The 24,725-nt window shown below is 36.5% G+C and overlaps 1 protein-coding gene across 1 annotated transcript in view; it reads left to right on the plus strand.

Annotated features, from left to right (window-relative positions):
* The first annotated feature begins 937 nt into the window (after nucleotides 1-937).
* LOC144238938 (doublecortin domain-containing protein 1-like) overlaps nucleotides 938-24,725 on the plus strand; it is a 59,827-nt gene continuing 36,039 nt past the window's right edge. Inside the window, exons 1-8 of the mRNA XM_077772881.1 lie at nucleotides 938-1,018; nucleotides 5,009-5,164; nucleotides 6,288-6,488; nucleotides 11,168-11,261; nucleotides 13,732-13,902; nucleotides 20,642-20,827; nucleotides 22,675-22,878; nucleotides 24,173-24,368. Coding sequence (XP_077629007.1) covers nucleotides 972-1,018; nucleotides 5,009-5,164; nucleotides 6,288-6,488; nucleotides 11,168-11,261; nucleotides 13,732-13,902; nucleotides 20,642-20,827; nucleotides 22,675-22,878; nucleotides 24,173-24,368 — 1,255 coding nt within the window. The 5' untranslated portion in view covers nucleotides 938-971. The remainder of the gene's footprint in view (nucleotides 1,019-5,008; nucleotides 5,165-6,287; nucleotides 6,489-11,167; nucleotides 11,262-13,731; nucleotides 13,903-20,641; nucleotides 20,828-22,674; nucleotides 22,879-24,172; nucleotides 24,369-24,725) is intronic.

Consider the following 24,725-nt stretch of genomic DNA (forward strand, 5'->3'; position numbering starts at 1 on the left):
TTATCTCCCTTATTTTACTTAGCATACATCCATGTTGATGTAAATGACAAGATCTCATTTTTTATGGCTGAATAATATTCCTGTGTGTGTGTGTGTGTGTGTGTGTGTGTATACACGCCACTTTTTATCCATTCATCTGCCCATGAATGGTTCAATTGTTTCCATATCTTGGCTATTGTAAATAATGCTGTAATCTACATAGGGATGCATATGTCTTTTCAGATTAGTATTTTCATTCTTTGGATAAATACCTAGAAGTGGAATTGCTAGATCATACAGTAGTTCTGTTTTTAATAGAAGAATCTCCATACTGTTTTGCATAGTGGGTCCACCAAAGGTACATCCCTACCAAGAGTGCATGAGTGCTCCCTTTTCTCAACATCTTTGCCAACACTTGTTATTTTTTGTTTTTTTGATAATAGGCATTCTGACAGGTGTGGGCTGATATCTCACTGTGGTTTTGATTTGCATTTCCCTGATGCTTAGTGATACTGAACATCTTTTCATGTATAGGTTGGCCATCTGTATGTCTTCTCTGGAAGAATGTCTTTTCAGGTCCTCTGCCCATTTTTTAATCAGATTGGTTTTAGGTATTGAATGCTATGAATTCTTTGTATATTTGGGATACTAATCTCTATTTTTAGGACTTTTGACTGACAGTGTCTTGGGAGGAGAGAATCTACAAAAATTAAGTGAAATCAAATTTATTAAAGAGTGACTATTATTTACACTTAGAATGTGTTCTCATAGACCAAATAGCTGAAAATAGTCTGCATTTTTGTTTTAACATGTGTTTTCAAATTCCTAGTGTTCTGCGATCATAACTAATGTCCTTGCAATTTGTGCATTTTTGCTTAGCTCTTGTTTTAGAAGTCCAAAGTGACATTGCATCCGGAGCCAAGCTTGCTGTGCATAAACCTGTAGCAATTTTTGGAGAAGAGAAACAAATTATAAGACCAAAGGAAAAGCAAATGGAAAAAAATGCTTTAACAATGGAAAATGCTTCAAGTGAAATTCTGTAAGTAATCAGTGTGGCCAGAAAAGCTACCTGGTTCTATTTGAACTCAGCTCATTAGCTCAATAACAGCACAGAGCCCATGCAGGGAACCCACAAGTTTCTGAAATGGATGTCAAAAGAGCTAGTACATATTTAATTAGTTTTTTGGCCAAAAGATAGAGCTGGATCTTCAATGTTCAGCCATCACAATGATCTACTTTTGGTAATTTTGTTATTATATTACAATTTTTAAAAGACTAGAATTTTGGAATTACAAACTATTTGAAGAGTTCATCATATTTTGTTTCATAAATGCTGACTCCAGGAACAATCAAATTACTATAGGTTCAAGCTGGATTCATGTTAATATACAGTTGTCATCCTGGATCCCTGAAGTAGTTTTCTGATTGGACTTTATCTTCATTTTCTCCTCCTTCCAGTTTCACCCACAGACAATTATCTTTCTAAAGCATAATCCTTTTTATATAGTTCTTCTGTGGCTACCTACTGCAGATAGAAAAAATATTTAGTCTGTAATGAAGCCCTGATGACCTGAGTCCAGGCCTGTCACTGATTCTCATTTGCACCCCTATGCCCACCTCCATGCCACATTTTTCCTTCCTGACACATGAACAAAACCTCAGCTCAGCAACTACAAGCTGACACCAAACGTGGCATATTCCATTTATGCACTATATCATGCCTCTGAGCCACTTATTTGTTTCTCTCCACCTGAAGTGCCTTGACCTGCCTGGTACTCATCTGTGGAATGGTTCTTCATCACTGAAATCAATCATGATAATGACTGTACACAGCAATGTGCTTCTCAGTTCCCTCCCCCTCTCCCCACAACAACTGTGAGGGCAAAAACTCTTGTCTCACACATGTTCTGTGAAGACCAGGGTAGCCACCTTTAATCATCATTTACTGAATAAATGGAGGGGGATTGATTGAGTGAATTTCCAAATTCTAAAACCATATATGGCTAGTCAATTACCATTGTGATAACAATGAAAGTTAATTTATATATCATTGTTACAAACTATTTTAAAAGACTGCTTATATCCTCAATTATAAGAATATCAACCCTTATTTTAGGAAACAAATCCCCCTATTTTGATGGGTGATTCATCTTGTCCCATGTCCTGACACTAACAAAGGCACCAGAAAACCTTTTTCAGAGAGAAATGATTTAACCTACATGGTATATTCCTCAATGGCTAGAGAATTTATGAAGAATGTATTATCTAGCCTCTGAGTTATTAAACTGCACATGGTAAAAAAAAAAAAAGTACACAGAAAGTAAGAAAAAATAAAGAGGTCTCTGAGAGCAAAGATCTATATTGGTCTAATTGATAGATTTCATCAAAGCCTGGAATCCTTGAGGTAGAAGTGATTGAGTCCATTTGGAACATAAGGCAGGAATCTCTTGCACGTTCCAGACAGGCTCTTTTGATCCCATCTTTTCTTGAATACTCATAGTAACAGGGAGATCACTATTTTGTAAAGTATACCATTCTAATGTTGAAATTTAGAATATCTCTATTCTATGATTTCATTTGTTTCTCTGTCTATACCATTTCGCTCTACTTAAAAGTCCTTAAAATATTCCAAGTTCACTGTCATCAGCCTACTGGGTTATCTCTTTTCCAGGGTAATTTTCACTAGTTCTTTGAACCACTTCTGATGACTCAATCCTAAATCATCTTATATTAGACAGTCACCTTAAGATTTTCCCAGACTTCCTTAGATATGTCTGTTTGGAAGTTTTACATATTTAAGAGGTGGGATGATTTAAGGAGGGGCATCCATAAAGCAAGAAGCTAAACAGATCTAGAAGGAACTCCTAAATTTTTTTTCAATGTTTATTTTTGAGATGGGGCAGCAGAGAGAGAAGAAGACACAGAATCTGAAGCAGGCTCCAGGCTCTGAGCTATCAGCACAGAGTCCACTGTGAGGCCTGAACCTACGGACCTTGAGATCATGACCTGAGCCAAAGTCACTTAACTGACTGAGCCACCCTGGTGTGTCAAAGGAATGCTTTTGATAGCAAGGTTCTGTGTAAAGATTTCTGGTAATAAAAATAAGCAAAATGGAAAGGAACTCTGGGACTACTCACTTCAGCTTTGCTGCTTTGTGGAAGAAAGGGCCTTTTTAGCATGGAGCTCAGGGAAAACTTTCTCATTTCCTTACTGAATTATAGGCAGAGCCTGCCCACTTCCAGAGCCTCTTCACATACTACCTTTCTCACTCACTGCACACCTAAGACCCTGGTGTCCTGCTGTTCCTCAAATGAACCAAACATACTCTTGCTTCAGACCCTTTCAATTTATTCTTTTCTCTCCCCAGAATGCTGTCTCTCTAGATTGTCACATGGCTGGCTCCTTCTCATTTTCCAGGTCTCAACTCAAACATCATCTCTCAGAGGAGCCTTCTTTGACTACATTGCTAAAGTAGACCCCAACCCAGCCAATTGCTATCACAGTGTATTGTTTTATTCCACTTATGGCATTTATACTATTTAGTTATTCATTTACTTGTGTGTTATCTCTCTTCTGCCCACTAGAATGTAAGCTCCATGAATCTTGAGAACTTATTTTGTTCATCACCTTATTCTCAACACTTAGAACTCTATGCTTATCATATAGTAGATGTTCAAGAAGAATCAGTTAAAAGAATGAGTGAGTAACTATGGAATGACTAGTCATATAAGTCATTATATGAATGAGTGGACAAATGAATGAATTAATAATGGAAGGTATATTTAGAAAGGCCTGTTCTAAGTTGTCTTGACTGTTTTTTATTTGCCTGGAAGCCAAAGATCATACAGATAAATTCAAAATTAGAAAATTAAATGTCTTGATTGGGGAAAGAATCTTGTTTACACCTCGTTAAATATGTTAAAACTAAGAATGACATTTCTGTTTTCTGTTTTCCTCAAAGAAATAGTCAGTGGGAAAGCTGTGGTTTTCATTTTTAACACAAGATGGCACTGTTGTTTTTTAACCGCTAGTAAGACTTTTTGACTTAAGAAGCCCCAAGCCCTGTGTGCTGCTGCTCTGAATGAGGCAGCTGTTATCCACCAATTTCATTGCCACATATAATACTTTTGTTACATTTGAAATGTGTATGGTCTGCTCTGCCAACACAGGAATTGACCCCAAGGATTTTGGTAATTTGAGATTGCTTGCAGTTCTATAAATACCACAAGCACCTTGGAGCTCACAGCCTCCCCGCATCCCCTAGCTGTATTTACATATATGCATATTTGTTGCTTTGCCCATATCTTAACCTACCTTGAGCCCAGCAGTCTTCATATTGTGGTGTGATTCTATGGAAGCAAATGTACCCTAAGCAGTGCCCGGAACTTGATATATACAGATCTGGATGGTGGCTATGCTCCTGTTCACACCTTCATCTTAATAAGGAGCCAGAAGGCTGAGTGACTCAGTTAGTCAAGCTCTGACTATTTAAATGTTTTAGTACATTATTCTCTATCAAAAGCTGGCACGTACATGCTCATGCTATTTGAGCCTCTCTAGGTTTGAGAGGAAAAGTTAAGTTAATTAAGATTTCTTAACACTTGTCTAATGAGTAAACTTTATGAAATGCAGTAATCTAGGCTGTTCTGTTCCAGACAGAATTATGACCCACTTATGGAGCAGGCAGAAGGAATCTCATTACACATTCATTATGAATTTCTTAAAGTACCAAGTAGCCTTAATCTCGCAGTTTTTCAAATATAATACATGGCCCCATTTTTTCCCAAATAAATATGGTAAAGATGAATGCTATTTATGTTAATTGAGGAATTTTATTTGTAGCCTTATATTAAAAGGTCTAAATTATGTATTAGTAGGATATGGATTTGCAATGCCAGGCACCCTAATGAAAATGCGATTTACAGATCCACCGACATCCTTCAGCATATGATCAGACTATCCCTCAGAGAAAACTCTGTGAGTAAAAATAAGAATTCTTAGACTTGTGTTTGCTTTTGAACCTTGGTAGAGATTCACATGCAAGAGCCCATCTTCGAATGAAAGCTTGTCACACTCTTCCCAGATATGCCTGGCAGGAAACTCCTCATGACTTTGATGAGGATGGCAGTCTTCCAAAGAAAATGGAAGAACTCTTTGAAAATGTGGAACCACAGAAGAAATACAGGTAAAAAGTTGCAAGGGATTCTTGTGAGATTTTCTGCCTGGTCTTAGATTTGCTCACTTTGGGACTAAATGATTCCTGTGAGTTTGCCTTACTGTTAGCCGCCATTTACATCAACATGCACATTTTTGTCTCTGTTGTGTCTTTGAGTAAGTATTTCCAAGTATCTGTGGGAAGGCCCTTCTCTCCTTAGCTTATTTTGTGCCACGTGATGTAATTTCTTGTTCACTGGTGTCTTTTCCATTGAACGGTAAGTTCATCCCCTTTGCCTCCTGATAACTTAGCACCGAGCCTATGTGTTTGTTGAATGAATGTGTGAATGAAATTAAGAATAAGCATATGTGATTCCCTGATGTCTTTAAGAAACTAGTAAAATGTAGTTTCTTTTTTTAATTTATTTTTTTTTCTGGTCAATGTCCAATGAGATAACAGCAATTTATAGTACTTTGTATCATTCCATAATCTTTAGATGTTTGCTTAACTTGATAGCATTTTATATACGTGAACTAGTTTTGCCACTTTGACATTTAGCATAGAGTGGGGGGCTCCATAGATGTTTATAAATTAATTTGATTGACAATGCATTGTGATATTTCATATGTTTAATAAGTCTTCTTATTGCCTTAACATCCTTAAGAAAGAGATTCCTTTAAACTAACTTATTAGAATATCATTCTTTTTTATGATATTCTATGAGTTGTGAGGGAAGATGGAAAAACTTGAAAAATGGCATTCTATTTGCTAGAGAGACTAGACACAATCATGATCTGAACACCCTTGTTTCTCCTTCGTTCCCTTTTTACATGCCCCTCTCCTTCTCCTACTCTTTTCCCCCTTTAATTAAATATCTCTTCAACGAAATTTCTTTTTGCTATGCTGATGAGTTTTTCATATTCTCTTGGATGAACATTTATTTCTGTTACAGAATAAGCCAAGAATTCTAGCTTTTTTACATCAGCTTGGCAGTGCAAGGCAAATAGTATTGCTGCTGTCCCGATGATAATGCCTCACCATAATAAGTGAGTTCAGTTCACAGCAGGTCTCTGGCCAACAGAGCTTGCAGTCTCCAGTACATCAAGGTGCACAGGACATTTTTTGGCCACTAATGGGATTTTCTTTATCTCAGCCATTCTCCAAAGCAGAATAAATTGCAGAAGCTTTGCCATCAGCAGTTTGAATACAGAGATGGGCAAATTATATGCCATGCTGCTCCTCAGCTGGTTTTGGGAGTGCGAGGTCCTGACCTGCGTTCAGGCATGGAGGTAGTTTTGGTGGAGAAAAAAATGGATGATAGTCATCAACGATGGATGCACAAGGAAGACAGCAGGTAAACCCATTATATTGTGGAGTCAGTATATCAAAATATATCAGCGGAAGTCTTCAAGATCTGGCATGGTCTCCACAGAGCAGGCAGGGAGTATATCTGAGGACTTTGGATTTTTTATTTAATGTAGCCAATAATTTTTATCCTTCTCAAAGAAGTGAAATCAAATGTAAATGCTCAGTAGTCTATACACCATATATCCACTGTTGATTCAGATAAGAAAGAGGAAATGTGACCTACTTGGTTCATAGTTTTCACTGGCTGTTGAAGTTGAGAGAAAACTGGGATGTCATCTAATTTTATTTTTATGATTTGAAAGGATCAAGTAAAAGCTTCAAAGAATCCTCATTTTAAAACTTTTGCAGTACTTTTCATTAACTCAGTCTCCTGCCCCTCCCCACATCTTATGCATACATAAGTTGCTTATTTCCATCAAATAACCAACTGATATGGCTTCTACTTACACAGTGAAAAGGAATTCTTACCTTAACATATCTGTCAATTCAATCCAACCCAATGGCTGGCCTATGTCTCGTTCCAGATTCAGGCCAACCACTGTCAGAAGGTTATTTCTAAGACAGTTTGAGGAAATGTAAAAGTCTAGGGGCACTTGGGTGGCTCAGCTGATTGGGCATCCAACTTCAGCTCAGGTCATGATTTCACGGTTCATGAGTTCGAGCTCCACATCAGGCTCTGTGCTGATAGCTCAGAGCATGGAGCCTGTTTCCAATTTTGTGTCTCCTTTCCTCTCTGCCCCTCTCCTGCTTGCTCACTCTTTCTCTCTCTCTCAAAAATAAATATTTAAAAAAAAAGTCTAGGTACCAGATGATACAAAGGAAGACTTATTAATCTTGTTGAGTGTCAAAATAGTTTAATGGTTATGTTAAAAAAAGTCCTGATCACTTAGCTATATATTGTAGTAGTTACATGAAAATTAATAGATAGCTCAGATTTGCATTAAAATATTCTGGCAAAAGCAAAAATGTAAAATGTTACAGGATAATGGATGAAACAAGAATGGCAGAATGTTGATAACTTAAGTCATGGTGGTTTCTTAGACCATTCTCTCTGTTTCTGTGCATATATGAACATTTCTTTAACTAGAAAGAAAACAGTTCCTTGCTTTTTAGATTGGTTTGCTTCAAATTCTACCATTTACATGGTGGAGTTCCATGGGCCTCTTAAATCTCTTGAAATATGAGCTATACATTTTTATTTTTTTACCCCGGGAAAGAGCTGTGATTTTCATTGTATTCTCAAAAGATATGTGAAGCGAAAGGTTTAGGAATTGTTTTGAGGCAGATTGCATAAGCTTCAGCAGGCGGCAGCAGCAGCTCAGCGTGGGCAGGACGGGAGTTAGCCTTACTGTGTTCACTGTCTGAGGCGAGCCAAGCACTATAAGGAACACTTACTGGGCTTGTTTTAGAGAACGCTGAAAAGCCAACTGTAGCTAGACCTGGTGAGTGTGTTCATTTGCTCCATTCATTCTAGCCAAGCTAACTGTACAGCAGAGAGCTTAGAAGCAGGCTTTTGTCCCTGTGATTGATTTGTTCTATGGGACCAGAATTCATTCATTCTGTTGCAAAGGGTTATTAAACACAGTGTTTTTAGGTGCTGGTGCTTTAGCTAAGAAGAAAAGAGATGAAAATCCTTGCCCTTACAGAGGTAGTGCTACCCAGCTGTATGTTTCTAGAATTTAGCCATATAGCTTACTGTATCATAGTGGATGTCCTACTCGAGCCCAAGTTGGACTTTGAGTGTGACTGATCAACTGAGGTGGACACAAATGGGGAATGAGAGGAGAGACCTTGAGACAGGAGAAAGTCAAGCGTAATGAGTTTTAACTCAGAAATATTTGGTCATTGGAAAAGAGGGTGAGTTCTGAGTCTTGCTCAGTGTCTATCACTGGTTTTGCTTTTTATCTTGATTGGTGTGGAAAAAGCCTGTGAGGAGGGGAAGACTTTTAAAGTAAAAACAGAGAAATTTGCCTAAAACTCTGCAAAACATTGATTGGACCACAACCAGCACTGACAATATAATGGGAGGTACCAAGTGTCTGTCACTGTGCTGAGAATTTTCTACCATTAGTCCTTTCATTCAGTCCTTTGGGTCTGGGATTACTTTTTCATTTTGGCTTTCTATTTAACATATAAAAGAACTAGGAAATCTTATAAGCAATTATCAGCAAAATCTCTTAAGGGAAATTATGGCTGTGAGAACAAGATAACAAGATAGCACATGGTCTAGGCTAGAAGTGCAAGAAATGAGCAAAGGGGGCACTGAAAGGTAGTAAGAAATTGCCACAGATGCATTCACTTGGTTTCCAGACACACATAACAGTGGTCCGAGTGAACTTTTTAGATAACCTGGCATCTTTCTCCCATTTTCAACTCTGGAAAAATTTGAGTTAATCATTTGGCTTCTAAAGGGAAATATGAAAAATTGTTCAGGGATGAAAATCCCCTCAACAGGACTTAGAATTATATAGGGAGAAATCCAATGTCATAGAATCTGTAGCTAAAAAAATATTTAGAATTTTCTAGTCTTAATCACTTGATTTCAAAACTAGGTAAACTGAGGCTCAAGAGATTAAGGGACTTGTAAGCACTCATCCCCTGGGTTAGTGGAAAGGACTGTGGTGTCATGCTGGATATTACTGGGACACAGACTAAGTTCTCACACTACTATTTGGCAGAGTGGGTTTTAGGCACTTGTATATAAATTCAAGCTTCCTGCAAAATGTAGGCACTCCTGCTAAGGGCAAGGGCGAGTTGACTGTAGTGTTTAAAAATGAAAAGAAAAACCAACACTGTGATGGCTGAGCATGGCACTGAAGCATGGGAGAAGTTGCTATGTCTGTTCTAAGCAGCAGAAACATAGATAGCTAGGTAGCTAATCTTGGCACCTCAGTAGGTCATTGCAGGAAATGTGCAATCATTTGTTCATTTGAATAATATTGAGTGTCAATGAAAATGCAAGACACAAACTGTGTAGACAGGGAGGCTACACAGGTGAACAATTTAGAATACCAGCTCTCGCGCAGTGCCCAGTCTTGAGGAATGCTACAAAGATATTTGATAAAATCCAATATCCATTTTCACTTAAAAAGATACATCATTAATTAACAATAGGAGGGAGAAATACACTATAAGATTAATAGTGATTATCTTATACTAATACGAGGAATGTTTAAAATTCTGTTACCATTTTTTCTGTATTTTCCAGTATTTTGTAAATTCTTTAAAATGGGCTATATTGTTTTATGTTCAGAAGTTTAAATTTGATATCTGGAATTTTTGAAGTCTTGAAAGGAGAAATATATTGCTTTTATACCAGACACCCACTCTCACATCATTAACTTTTATAGGACAAGTTCTATTTCCCGCAGCAGGAATGCCACTGCCAATGTGTAATGTCACTATGTTGACAGACACAAAGAATTGGCTTTTTCTATACAGACAAGATTCTTGAATGTTTGGCTTATTTTTGCTTTTAAGTGATGCAAGGAAAAGAATTTGAGGGTTTTAGCCCAATCATTTTCTTCCTTTTTTCAGTCAAAGAGGCTTTATGTGACCTCCTATATAACTTAAAAATATTTACATATATCTTGGAATTTTAGGGAATACTCTCTTAGAAAAAGAGAGTTCATAGAAAAGCTATTAAAAAAATCACAACCATAAATAATAGTAGCCCATTCTAAGTGATATGTGCTAGGCAATTTTCTCTGCATTAATTCATTTCATTCCCACAAGAGTCCTTTGAGGCATGTGCCATTATCCTATTTTACAGATGAGGAAACTGAGGCACAGTATAGTTAAGCTATTGAGAGGTAGACTCTGGATTCAAATTCGGGCACTGTGGCTCCAGAATCCATGTTCTTTATCTTTCTGTCACAGAGCCTCTCATAATAAATAGCAGGTCAGGTGATGAAGGTGTATCATCAGTATGGGTACAATCTGGAGACAGAAACCCAGTTATTTACATGGGATATGTAACATAAAACTTTATTAAACAATAATAAAAAAGTAACTATCATATATTTTTAAAAATCTTCTGTATGGTGCTCTGGAGCTGAGGGAATTGAGGACGAATTTAAAATTGGGCCCTTTCTCAAAGCTGGAATTCAGAACTCATTAGAAAAAGTATGGGATCAGCTAACTGGATGGCGGAAATCTGTTGGTTTGCCCGGCCAGACTTGGTCTGCGGTTGCTATGCAAGCAGGAAGCAATATACATGGGGGTGCAGCTGGTTTGAGGGCACACAGGCATAAAAAGGGAATGGAGTGCTAGTATAGCAGGTTTAGAGCATGTGATGTCCATGTTAGGAAGGCCACAAGCAAATGGTTACCAGGCCAGGCAGGTGAGGGTTCCCAGGGACTACATATTCTGAGAAACTGGTTGGAACAGAACATCACTAGATGCCTTCACTTCCAACTGCTGACTTCATGCAGCAACCAGGAAGAGCAAGAGGAGCAAACACCCTTCCTCCTGCGGTGTTTCTCCAGCACTCTCTACTGAAAAAGCTTAATGCTATCCTCCTGTAGGGAAGAAATGCTTAAAGGATTCATATCCATTATCACAGAGCAAGTATAGAACTAAGAGGCAACACACTGGTAAGTGGTACAGAGGGAACTCTGATCTGGTTATGCTAGTTGATAACATGCCTAATCCTGTTTTCCCAAGGACCTTTCACCTAGTGAGCAACCTAGACCTTGTGCTGGCAGTGTCTATGACCAAAGCAAGAAATGAAGTCTGTGGCTATCCAGTTATTGTTCAGGTAAGATATATATATAGGCTAAGTAGTAATCATGACCCTTTATTTAAGGTTAAGTAAAGCTCTATACTTCCGTGTTGTGAAGAAAGACAATGGCTGTCATAGAAACCTGTCTTGAATGCCATTGTTAAAATATTTACAATAGTCTGCCTAGATTTCAAATTCAACATGTTCATGTAGCTCTTAATTTAGTTTAATCCAACAGATGGTGACTGTGGGCTTGCTGCATGTCAGGAGCTATGCTAGTTACTTAAATCAAATCCAAGGGCAAGCATGCAAAATTATCCCAGTAGCATTCATACAGTCTTAGTGGTGGGTATGGTCAAGTGAAGAGCTGTTAGATGCGTGTGCTTTAAGCTCAGTGATTGGGACATATGCAAGTCCTCTCTTACCTGGCATCTGAAGGGAAAGAGCATGGTCAGAGAGATCTTCCTGAAGGATGTGAACTCATATATGTTAATTCTACTGAGAGACTCATTTGAAATATACTTTTAACATACTTTTGCCAATGTTTACAGCAGTCAGACAGTTTTTGGAGATTTCAGAGAAATCTGGGCTCATCTGAGTTTTGTATAAAGATCTGTAGAGTTCTTTTTTCATGTCTATCTGTCATCCTTACTTATAACCAAAGACATTCCCTAACTGGACAAGTATTTGTCCTTGTTATGAAGAAAGAAAATTTAGGAGCACCCCTTCTCTGAATTTATTTTCTGTATTCTATACAGTATTCACCATCTTTTTGTTGAATAGAATAATTGTCTCTAAAATACACTTATTTTATTCCATGTTTTTAATAGCAATGAGGCAGCTTGTTTGGCAGGTCCTGAATCCATAATTGGGATAGAGCAATCTGGACAAATATCAAAGCTTAATTAAGTCTTCTACCCTGATGACAAATATGGACTAAAAATTTATTCTAGGAGACATAGTGTATATAACATTACATTCTTCCCTGTCAGGTGCCTCTTTGTCATGGGCCACAGTGAGATTAAAACCTCATGCAGATACAAATTTAGTACCTTAATCAGTTCCATAAAATTATAGATATTGACATTTCCCCCTAAGGTTCCCATTTTTAAGAAATGCATTTGATCTCAAGGTAATTTGTATTACTTTTCAAGATTTCTTTCTTTGCTGATATTTTGTTTTTATTTCTTGAAGCAATCAATTTGTGAGAAAATATTAAAGTTCATGTGAAATAATAAAAATGAGGCACACTAGACTAATGTTACTAGACCCACCGACCCCCACTCTCTGTTCCTTGAAATATAGTCTTTGTTTTCCAGGCCTCTTAGGGATGCTCTATTGTCTGACCTATTAAATCAGTTCTTAAGACCCATTTATTTTCCTCTTTACTATCAATCTCTCCTTGGTAAAGGAAGTGCTATTCATTACAAAGTTCCTTGAGGTGTCATGATATGTTTAGTTGGAACTAATCTACAGGTTTAAGTTCTCTAAAATTGAAACTACTCATTTCTTTACTTATGCCTCAGCCAAGTTTTATAATTAGAAGAAAATGCTGTTTTTGTTACATATAAAACTGACTGTACTCATATTTAAAAAAAAAGCAATAACCTTTCTTGATAACCAGTAAAACATAAATTAAAATAACAACAAGGTACTATTTTTTATTTATTAAATTGATGACATTTGAGCAAGAATGTAATGAAAATAGGCGATTTCTTATACTATTGGTGTAAGTGTAAACTAGAATAACCTTTCTAAAAAGCATTTGGATATGATAAAGCTTTATATATGTACCATAATATTTAAAAATTATCTTGTTATTTTTACCAGCAATTGTGCTTAAGTTTGTTCTAAAGAATTTATCATGTATTCACATGAAAATCTATTTATGATTGTTGATTGTTCTTTTGTGTATAATAAGGAAAATCTGAGAAGCAATCTAAATGCTTCCCATCCAAGTACTAACCAGGCCTGACCCTGCTTAGCTTCTGAGATCAGACAAGATAGGGTGCGTTCAGGGTCGTATGGCTGTAGACGAAACAATCTACATGTTTAACTATTGGGGACTGGTAAAGTAAAACATCAGTGAGATTAAATAGTATATATATCCTTTTAAAATATTAGGAAAAGTTTCATAGAATTAAAAAAAAAAAAAAAAGCCCATGATCCTGAGATCAAGACCTAAACTTAGATCAGGAGTTGGACACTTAACTGACTGAGCTATTGAGGTGCCCCATGGAATATTTGTAAGTTTAAAAAAAAAATTAATGCAATTACCAAATTGTATGCATTTTCTGATTTCATTTTTGTAAATCAAAGAATGCATATTTATAAATAAGAAAAATGTGTGTATATGATTATCAAATGTAACTAGTAGTTATTATAGTGTAATAGAATTGATAATTATCTATACTTTTTGAATTCATGCAATGAAATATTTGACAGCTATAAATAAATCATAAACTCTTCCATCTGTTTTACTCCATATTTCATCCTTTTTTTCCAGAAATATAAACCATATAATAATGGGACTTCCAATCAAAAGTGGAATTACATGGAAAATATCAAAGCTTTTATGGCCTTTCATAGCACTTCACTAGATAAGGAAGTCACAGCAGCAAATTATGCTGGTATTTGTACATCCTCCGTGATTAAAGAGGAAAACATTGATCAACCAGTAAGTGGTTCTTTTTCACTAAGGATAAAAGAAAAACAGGAGAAAATGGAGTAATTTAATAAAGCCAGAATTTTTTTTCCAGAAAACCTCATATTCACACAAATTAAACACTGATTTGTGAATGAAATAATTTAGACTCTGTGATTCTGGTTAGGGAACAATGAAGAAATATTGGTATTACCTACTGTTTATATTGTTTCAATGGCTCCCTGTCATTACCACCATCTTTGGTCCATCATCAGTTTACCAGAACACTCATGAGTGAAGATAATCACACCTACTACACTCCCACAGGTATGCCTGCTACACTAAATGTCACTCTACTAAAGAAAGCATAATAAAATCCAAATGATTGTAAGTGACTTTACCTATATTGCATTATACCAAACATAAGTCTAAGTGGAATACCTATACTCTAATTTCTAAGGAAATAATTCTTGATTTGGTCCTATAATTTTTATTAGTAAGGAATTGCTGGATACTTTACAAATACCTGAGGGATTTGTGTGTCAGTATGTCAAGCTTATTGATAAATATTGGCCTGCAGAAATCTCATAATGCACACTACAAGATTCTCCAAGATCCTCTTTACTCTGCTTCTCAGACATCTCTAAATAGCTGCCTCTTCTCCTTCACCCAAAATTTCCTGCTTTGCTAAATAATTTACATTTGTCCAAATTTACCATACCATTTTGCATGTCTTTGGTTTCGACTATGCTATCCTCCTGGCAACCCTTTTCTCCTTTGTCCGTGAACTCATACCAGTTAGGAAATATGCTGTCAAAGGCTACCAAGCTCATCTTAAAAGGAATCAAGTCAACTTTAAATACTCCCAGCCCAAAGACAAAACAATTTAAGCATCAGTGGGAAAGATTGACATACATCAGATATGTTTAAATCCATATGTTCATACTGATAAGAATAACAATAATTCATTGATCACAATTAGATGATGCTAAGGAACCAAGTAGTTACTTTGACAACTAGGAAATAAAGAATCAAACATTTATTTTTTTTCCTTCCTTTATAAACTGTATGTTAGGAAAACAAAATAGTAGATGAGAAGTTTCACTCCATAGGAATTCATTTCCAGTTAAGAAATGAATAAGGCATGAAAAATTTGGGATATCACTATGTTGTGAACTTTGATAAAGTAATTGATCTAGCCAATGATTAACAGTAGCTAATAGTATTACAGAGACACAACAGGTAACATGTACCCCTTGATGGAAGTACTTAGTACCACTTATGAAGTGTTCCTCCCCATAAAAACGTGACTGGAATTTAATCAAGTCTTTCATTCTAATAATTTACTAGACATATAGGAGATAGAGGAAGTTGATAAAAGACATTTGTGTAACCACGTAATCATCAAATCTTAACTGACAAAAAATACAACAAACAAATTACAATAAAAGTAAAAAGAGAGAAAGAGATATAGGAGGAATATAGTGATGGAAAGAAATTTAAGAGGTATATAAACCAGTTATAATGTATTGACTTCATTTTGATTCTATTTCAAACATATTTGTAAGAGAAGGAGAGAGATGACTAGAAATTTGAATACTGACTAAATATTTCATTATATTAAGATATTATCATTGCTAGTTTTAATTATGATATTATAGTTATGATAAAATAATTTTCATCTTTTAGAAATACATACTGAAATATCTAAGAATGAAGTGATATAATGCCTGGGATTTGCTCAAAGTAATCTAGGTAGGAGTGGGTGGGAATGCAGATGAAACAAGATTGGTAGTTATTGATAATTGTTGAAGCTGGGTGAATGGTAGAGGGTGGTTTATCATACATTGGTGTATGATTGAAATTTTCCAGAGATTGTACAACTCATGTTTTTATTGAAAGAGATAGGAAAGGAAGAACTGTTCAGCTGTTGGGAAAGAAAAGGAGAGAGCAATTACAGTGATAGATGGTGGAATTGAGGGTGAGTTTTAGAGGGTGGTGGCATGAAAGGTGTGACGGACAGTAGAAGAGTGGCTGTGGGTTGAGGTCTCAGTGGACATCTTGGTGTTCTGTTGTAGAAGAGGTTGATACTTTAAGTACCAGAATTTTCTACTTGACCATTTTGTTTAGAAACATGCTGGTTCCAGTGCCACACATCAGATAGTTGGCACGTGGGTTTTACTCTGAACTCCTCCTAAAATCATACATGCAACTTGCTTTCTCTAAGATAATATGTGAAGGCCATTTGCTGCCATTGATGCTTCTTGCTGATCAGCATAGAAGATACATCAGCATGATTCCAATGCAATGTAAAATGGCTCTTTTCACCAAATGAGATCTTTAAGCAGAAGCTCAAACAGCCTTCTAAGGTCATTTTTAGATTTAAACAGTTTCCACTTTCAATGGCTTCATCAATAACTTCTGGTTTGTAATAGCAATCACAGCACTCTTATTTCATCACCAGTGAAGTCCTCAATTTCCTGGACCACACAATCCAATTATTAGTTAATTGTATTTAGTGGCCATCTTGTGACTTTGGCATATTTTCCCTACAAGCCTTTAAAACTTGGTTGGATTTTAGTGAATCTAGACAAAATGCAAATTATTTTTGCTAACTCCTATTACATCCAGATAGTAATTGGGGAAGCTGATTATGGGTTCATGGAGGTTCACTATACTGTGCTGTTTTGTATGATTGAAGTATTTTATAATTAAAAAAAATAAAGAAGGGAGTCCTAGAGTTTAGGCCTTAATGATTATAAAACTAGTGCCTTTCTTTTAACCATATAATAAAGATGTTCTTTTATTTATGTTAACCAAAATACAACTTCCCACTTTCTAACAATGATTTGCTCCAAAAGATTAAGTGATAGCCTGTCTGTTAGAAGTTAATATGATTAATCTGAAGAGTACAATAATATATCAATTCTGGGATTGATTCACAGATTAAAACATTCTCCTGGGCCAAGGAGAAATCTACTCATTGTACAAAGTCTCTAGGCCAGTGGTTGGTTCTAATCTTTTTTGAGATACAGACTTTGCGCACTTCATAAAAATTATGCATATTCTTTTCCTCCAAAACACACATATGAACACAAACACCTTTCATATAAGCTTTAGGGAGTTTGTAGATTTCCCTTGAAATCCATTTGGGATGTAGGGTAAGAACTCCTTTTCTAGATCTTATCCTAATGGATAGTTTAGAAAAAGAAAGCAAATATGAAGTAACTATTACATGCTTGATAGCTACTGTATGTTACATACTGATCAATCTTAGTGATTTTCACACATGTTATCTCATTTAAATAATAAATATGATGAAGACACTGAATAATTTATTCACAATCACATTACCTACTATAGATATAGTACAGTCATTATTGATCAGACTAATCCCATGTAATAGACCATATGTCTATAAGGCCAAATGAACAGATCAAGTTAGTTATTTCAATAAATCAAGGAAATTTTATAGAAAAAAGAATTAGTCAAATCAATTCCCTAGTATTCTGCACAGAATACCAGTAGCTGACTTACTGAACTTTTAAATAAACTCTGAGTTCTACAGGCATAGTTAGCCTGGGAACTCCCCAAATGTATTGCACTTTTCTTTCCATCAGCAGTTTCCAAGCAGTATTAAGTGTAAATGAATTAATGAAAAATAGTTTACATTATGTATGTACCATTGCCAAAATAGAACAACTCAGAGATCATCAAACCTGTAGCACCACAGTGGTGGGGATTGATGCTTTAACCAATGAAAAATACAGTTTCCAGATACTTTCAATGGGCTTCTTTAGTATAATAAGGAAAATTATTGGCACACACGTTTCATGAAACCCATGCTTTTCTATGGAAATGATTCTGCACATAATATTCATTTCCATCTAAGCAGGGATGTTTTAATCTTCTGCCTTTCATTGATGTGTAGAAAAATGGAAGTTGTATGTACATATAGAGAAATCCATAGTGGAATTTAAGAATTACATCCTCAAAAGTATCACTTAAATGTTGGCTTTGAATTGATTTAACTCTATGTACTTAAAGGGAGTAGTTGAAGCAATATGACAAAGGCAAAAAAAGCCAAGAACTTGGAATCAGGAGTAAGTTTTATATTTCATTTCTGCCATGTACTACTTAAGTATCCTTGTATGAAAACTTCCCTCTTTTAGCTTTTGTTTCTTATCTATAAATTGATTGAGAATGGTATTAACTCTGGGTTTACTTAACTTTTAGCCTTGTGAGGAGCAAAGCAAATTAGAGAGTCTATATAAAAGTACTTTAACATTTTATTATGGTGATTTTCATACATATTAAAAATATAATAGTACAATGAATCCTCATATATTTGTCATCCAAATTTAACTATTATCAAGGTTTTACAAAATTTACAAACCCCAGAAATGAAACTATTTCACCTTAAACTTAAACATGCCTCTAAAAAATTGGAACATTTTCTTACATAATTATGCCATTATCATACCTATCAAAATTAATAATAGCACTTCGGCTATCAAGTACCCTGTTCTTAATCAAATTTCCTAGGTTCTCCTAAAAAATTCTTATTGTTGGTTGGTGTGAGTCATGATTCAAACAAGTTCCTTGTATGACATTTGGTTGTAGAATCTAGAATTGTCCTATAGAATGCCTCTAATTTGGATTTGTCTGTTGTCTGTTTGTACTTCCTGTGGCATTTTTAAACTTGTTTCTCTAGGCTACATGACTCCTGTAAAAGGAATTTAACACTAGAGTTGTAATTAGATTTATGTTCAACATTTTCTGACAAGAATTGTCATGGGTGTTATGGTATATTTCATATTGACCACTTATGCAGGGGTACAATGTCTGGATTTTCCATTTTTAAGGATAATATGTATAAGTGGGCATGATCACAACCTAATCTCACATGTAACAAATCTCACAATGATTTTCCATCTAGTGTCACTCTTTGGTTATCATTCCTTAAATCAGTTATTTCATTCAGAGTTTCAAAAGGGTCAATATTAGGGGTGCCTGGGTATCTCAGTCAGTTGAACATCTGACTCTTGGATTTTGGCTGAGGTCATGATTACAGGGTCATGACATCAAGCCCCACATTGACCTCCACATTGAGCATGGAGCCTGCTTAAGATTCTCTCTCTTTCTTCACCCACCCCCTTCCCTTGCTCCATGCTCTCTCTCTCTCAAAATAAAAGAGGTGTCAGTTTTGTCTAATTCTGTCATTTTCCTCAAATTTATTAGCTGAACTTATTTTTTTAGTTTTATTTTTTTAATGTTTATTTATTTTTCAGAGAGAGTGACAGAGTGTGGGCAGGGAAGGGGCAGAGAGAGAGAGTGAGACACAGAATCTGAAGCAAGCTCCAGGTTCTGAGCTGTCAGCACAGAGCCCCCAACACAGGAGCTGAACTCACAAACCGTGAGATCACGACCTGAGCAGAAGTCAGACATTTAACTGACTAAGCCATCCAGGCACCCTATTAGCTAAACTTTTAATGTAAGGAAGAGTTTCAACGAGATTTATCCTCTTCAACTAGGTATTTGAGTACTCAAAAATATGGTTTGTAAGGGATGGTAGAATAAATGTTTATTCTTTCTATCTCACTTCTCTCTTGTGGTATATAATAAACAACATGAAAACTTAGTGGTTTAAACCAAGAACTTTTTTTTTTTATCTGTTGGCCCATAATTTGGGCTGGGCTCAGTGGGGCAGCTCTGCTGGTCACTAATGTGACCCTAATATGTAGTCATCTTGTGGTATGTTAGTAGGTTGGTGGTTCTATGGGGGCTGAGTGGTTAATGATGGTCTTCACATGTCTAGAGGAGGTTAGCAGGCAGTTAGCTGGGGTTCTTGGTTCTCTTCAAGGCTTCTTACGTAGGCTAGCTCAAATGTGTTCACACTGTGGTCTCAGGGTTCCAGTTGCAGCCAAAAGAGAACAAGCTCCAATGTGCTAGCACTTCTTAGGCACCTGCTTGCATCATCACATTTACTAGTGTTACATTGGCCAAAGCAAGTCACATGCCCTTGCTCAGATTCAAGGAAAGGACAAAGGAGAAAGATTTCTTGATTGGAGGAGCAGCAGTCACATTTCAGAAGGACATGCAAACAAGGATGGGGAGGTTTTATTGTGACCATCTTTGCAAATAATCTGCCACACTTTCTACTGGCCAGTTGTCAGAGTTATCGATTGGTGTCAGTTTACTTCGAGTGGACTCCAATAAGCTGTGGTTTTGTTTTTGTTTGTTGTTTTTTTAATTGTTATTTTTACTTACAGTTGTAGCATCATTATGAACTCATGGGATTTATATATTTAAACGTATCTATAGTGTTCTTTTTGTTGTTTCCAAATTGTCCCTGTTTGGGCCCATGGAGGCTCCTTCATGTTGGTTCTTGTGTCTTTTTAACATGACTTCTTTACTCCTGGATGGCTTCTTTTCTTTCCAGGCACTACAAGACATCACTTGTTTATCTTATATATTCTTGCCCCAAATGTGTAACTTGCTATTCCTCTAAGAAACTCTGATTCTTGACATAAGTTATACTCATTGATGTTGAATTGTCATTGCCACTAGTCTTTTTCAGTCAATAGAACTTAGAAATATGGTTTTTTTTTAGTATAGTTATTAGGGAGCAAAATAATGCATTCATGTTGAGATTTCAAATTTAGCATTTGTGGATTATATAAGAGCTTTATTTGTATTGTAAAGTATTCTACAAAAACGCTATCATAATTTAGATGTGCCTACATAAAAACATTTTTGTTCCTTTTTTTAGGGATACTATTATCTCTCACCCACTGGAAAGAAGAAAATTGTGCTCTGCTTAGCATGTGGACAATCCATGAGAGGAGAGAAGAAACTGAAACAGTCACTTCCAGGGATGCCATTCCTCTGTGCCTCTGGCTCCAAGACCCAGAAGCCCTTCTCACGAGGGCCTTTCAAGGTCATCAGTTTGGCAAAGGTGTGTAATGACCTGAACTCTGCTAAACATGTGTGGCATCACTTTGGAAACTTCGATGCATTCATTATCTGCCTTGCACTCAAGTTCATCTCCACTCATCCAATTCATCTTCCTCTGATGCATCTTTACCATTTCACCTGCATTGATTTCCTTTTCCCCATTGTAATTTAAAATACATTGTCTATTAATAGCTCGATACACTCTTTGAAGTTAATTGGGCACTTCTGCGGCTTTAATCATCTACTGACACCTTCCACTGCTCTCTGTGTTGCTTTTAGATGAAGAAACAACTGCAAATCTTTACTTAGCGGAGCAGCTTTTTTGTCTATATTCACAGGGAAAACTTCTTTTTACTAGTGTGGAACATTTCAGGGGGAATTTGACATGTTGTTAATGACTGTTCAGGTTGGATGCCTGAATTCCTGCATCCATGTCTAATACTATTTATAGCTGTTGGAGAAAAAAAAATCTCTGCCACTTTCCTGTGATCTTAATTTAAAATGGCACCATTTTAAAAATCCCCTCCTTCAAGTTTAGAGTAAGATGTGCTAAGGGGAACTTACACATCTCTATAAAAAAGAGCAATTCCTAAGAGAAACCTTCCAACTTGAGTGTGCTCTCTGAGGCTTGCCCAGTCTATTTCCGGATATCTTTCCTCTTTCCCCTAAACCAGATACACAGTGCAGGATGGGAGCAGTCTGGAGGGGACAGGAACAGTTGCAATAAACATTAAGTGCAACAGTAACTCTGATGGAGAAAGAAAGTCCTCTGGGGAAGTCTGAAGGCATTTGGCTTTGCTTTAGTGATGATGGGGTTAGGAGGTGGTGGTGAGCTGATTGGAAAGAATCCCCAATGTTACAGCATCTCAGACAGAATTTTTCCCTCAAAGCAGCATCCTGAGTAGGGTTTGAAAGGGAAGGGTGACATGTGATATTCACCACCCTTATTACTGTGTTGTGGGAACTCAAATAGCTATGTCCTGGCTTAGGAGATTGTAGGGAACTCATTGCAAAGCAGAATACTGGTTTCTGGACTTGCAGAGAAAACAGTGGGAGGGTATCTAGTTAATGTATATATCGGGGTTGGGTCCTGCCTGTGCCCATGAATTCCTTAGACCATGTTATCTATGGAATGTCTTATCTTGTTCTCCACCCTGCTTTCTGCATCTGCTCTTTTGTAGTCTTGGGAACGCATTGCTTTTCTGCATTCTTTCTGTAAGTTCTTATTGGTACACAGCCCACTGGCGTATTGCACAATATTTCCCTGAATGTATGCTTAATAAATACGAAAGCTTGACAGCAGCTAAGGGAGACTTCACTTAGCATCCCTCTTACCTCTCTTGATTTGCAGAGTCTTGAGGAATCCCTTCTTGCCATCCTGGCTTTGCTGGACTAAGCCAAAAGCTGAACCCATCCTGTGTGGTTAAGACTGCATTCATTCGCCTCCCCATTCTTCAGTCAGCCACCATAGGATGGGAACAAAGACTAAGAGAATATCTGCAGTGCCAGCATCCCGTTACTTCTCTGGTCCTGGCATCCTTCTTCCCCAACTCCTGTCACAGGAGAAGGCAAAGTAGAAAACAGGTGTAGCCCAGAAATACAAACCAGAGGCCTACAGTCACCTAAGGACTCAATGACAGGGCTGGAAAGAGAACTGAATTCTGACTCAATGTTCTTCCCACTGTGGTATCCAATACTTATAGCATGTGGAATAAGCATTTCAAAATTTAGATACCACACACATGTACATACAGATGTTTATTAAATTAAGAGACCCAAATATACCAAAATAACAGAAACTAAAATAAAAAGCTTGAGTAGACCTCTGTTTCATTTTGTCTTAATCAGGCTGATTTATCTTCTTATGAGGCTGAGAAAACGCTAAGTTATTATGAAGAACGTCTGTTATCTTTACGGATGAGGACTTGCACGCGTGTTATATCTCATATTGGTGTAGCAGCTATGCACCAGAAGGCAGTGAAAATAATTGCATACAAAAATGGAGATGGATATCGAAATGGGAAGTTAATTGTGGCTGGAACATTCCCCACAGTAAGTGGCTATCACTTAAATGTTTCTTGCATCCTCAGAGGTAATGATAATAGTGATTCTTCTGACAAGAAGAAAGCAATGGGATTGAAAGATAAATGTCTTTGGCCAGTTTCACTAATTTAAGATGATGAGATCAAGATCTGTTTTCCTAAAGATACTCTTTTTTATGGTACTTCTCTGGATACAGACTCAGAAAAATGAGAAACCAAAACATGGTTTCTCGATTGGCTCCATAGCAAAGATTTATAAAAGCAGGGGGAGCTAAAGCTAGACAGAATTCCTCTTTGTTTGTTTGTTTGTTTGTTTGTTTTTTGCCTTCCTTCCCATTCTACCTTCAAGTTGTATGTCATTTGAATATTCTAAGAGATGCTACTTCATTTATCATTTGGGAAAAAATGAGCATTTATTTGTTGACAGGTTATTTCACTTCATTCTTAAATTGGAGAAGCAAGAGTTGTGTTAGGAAGGAATATGTGGTACCTGTCGCAGAGGCTCCTCCTTAGAGTCACAGGAAGGAAGGAGAGCTCAAAAGGCCCAAACCCAGCTTTGTCCTTCCATTGTTAGGTGATTATCTTGTCTATATATTCTGGGCAGTGCCTTTAACAGCATATTTTACAAGCAACGTTAAATATGACACAGAGTACTCTGGAGACCTTGCAAACACACACATATACATCTACTCATTCACTCACCGTTTTGGATGAATACAAATAGCTTTTTTATTAAGATATTGTTCCATGGACCAAGAAAATCACAAAAGTTACCAACTCCAAGATTCATCCTGAGCTCCACAGTTGGATTCTGTAGTCTTGGGCAAAAATGTTAACCTTTCAGCCTGTTTTCCTATCCACAAAATGGAAGTAATAATGTGTCAGTTCGGGTTTGAAAGTCAACTACTCATTTATTTTAAAGCAGTTCATTAGTGTGAAGTGTTAACTTTTATTCATTATAAAGCAACAAAATTGAAAGTGGATCTTTAAGTTGAACACTTCTTAGAAAATAAATACTCTGAAGATAAAATATGTTAACTGATTAATGATTAAGTATATCAGCTGCTGTGGTATAGTTTTGGGGCTAATTTTCACAGCTCGAGGGGACTAATTTCATAAAATTATATCAGACAATCTAATATAAAAAACTATCTCTAACGAAGATCAAATCAGTAGTTATTCACTTTTCTATTTTCCCAAATTAAAGGATTTTCTCAAATTTCTAAGATAATAAGCTCTTCACAATTATTGCCAGCTCTATCACTATTTAGTCTCATCAGTTTCTTACAGTCTTTGTTATTTAGCTTCTTACAGAATGCACGGAGCAGCTGGGTCTTGCCAGAGCAGCCTCCAAAGTATATACCAAAGATGGGACCACAATCCTTTCCTTACGTGATTTGGTTTTATGGGCTCTGGATGAATCTTTTATCCAGAGAAACACTGAGGAGCAAAAGGAGCAAAAGGCAGCCGCTATGGGAACAAAAGAAACAACTATTAAAAGTATAAAAGGTTGGTTGTCTTCTACAAATCAGAATTTAGTTGATTCTCCCTATTTTTATCATAAAAAAGTTGAATGTAGTTCTTTGATTCAGTCTCTGCTTCTACAATTACAAAATGACAGATTGCTACTCTCATGTGAGGTTCTCATATTGTTTTTACTTTGCAGAATAACAAAAAAAATTTTTTTAAAGGATGTAAATTTGGTGTCAGCACCAAAACAGTAAATAAATCGCCTCAAATGTATAAAATATGTTTGATAGTTTAGCTGCTTTATGTAACATGAGCAGCTTTTGTTATTAAATTTAAAACGAAAACCAACTGGAGACCACTTAAGAAAGTGTGGCCGGATCAATGCCC

This window comes from Crocuta crocuta, unplaced genomic scaffold, assembly GCF_008692635.1.
Source record: "Crocuta crocuta isolate KB4526 unplaced genomic scaffold, BGI_CrCroc_1.0 scaffold382, whole genome shotgun sequence".
NCBI classification, from domain to species: Eukaryota; Metazoa; Chordata; class Mammalia; order Carnivora; family Hyaenidae; genus Crocuta; species Crocuta crocuta.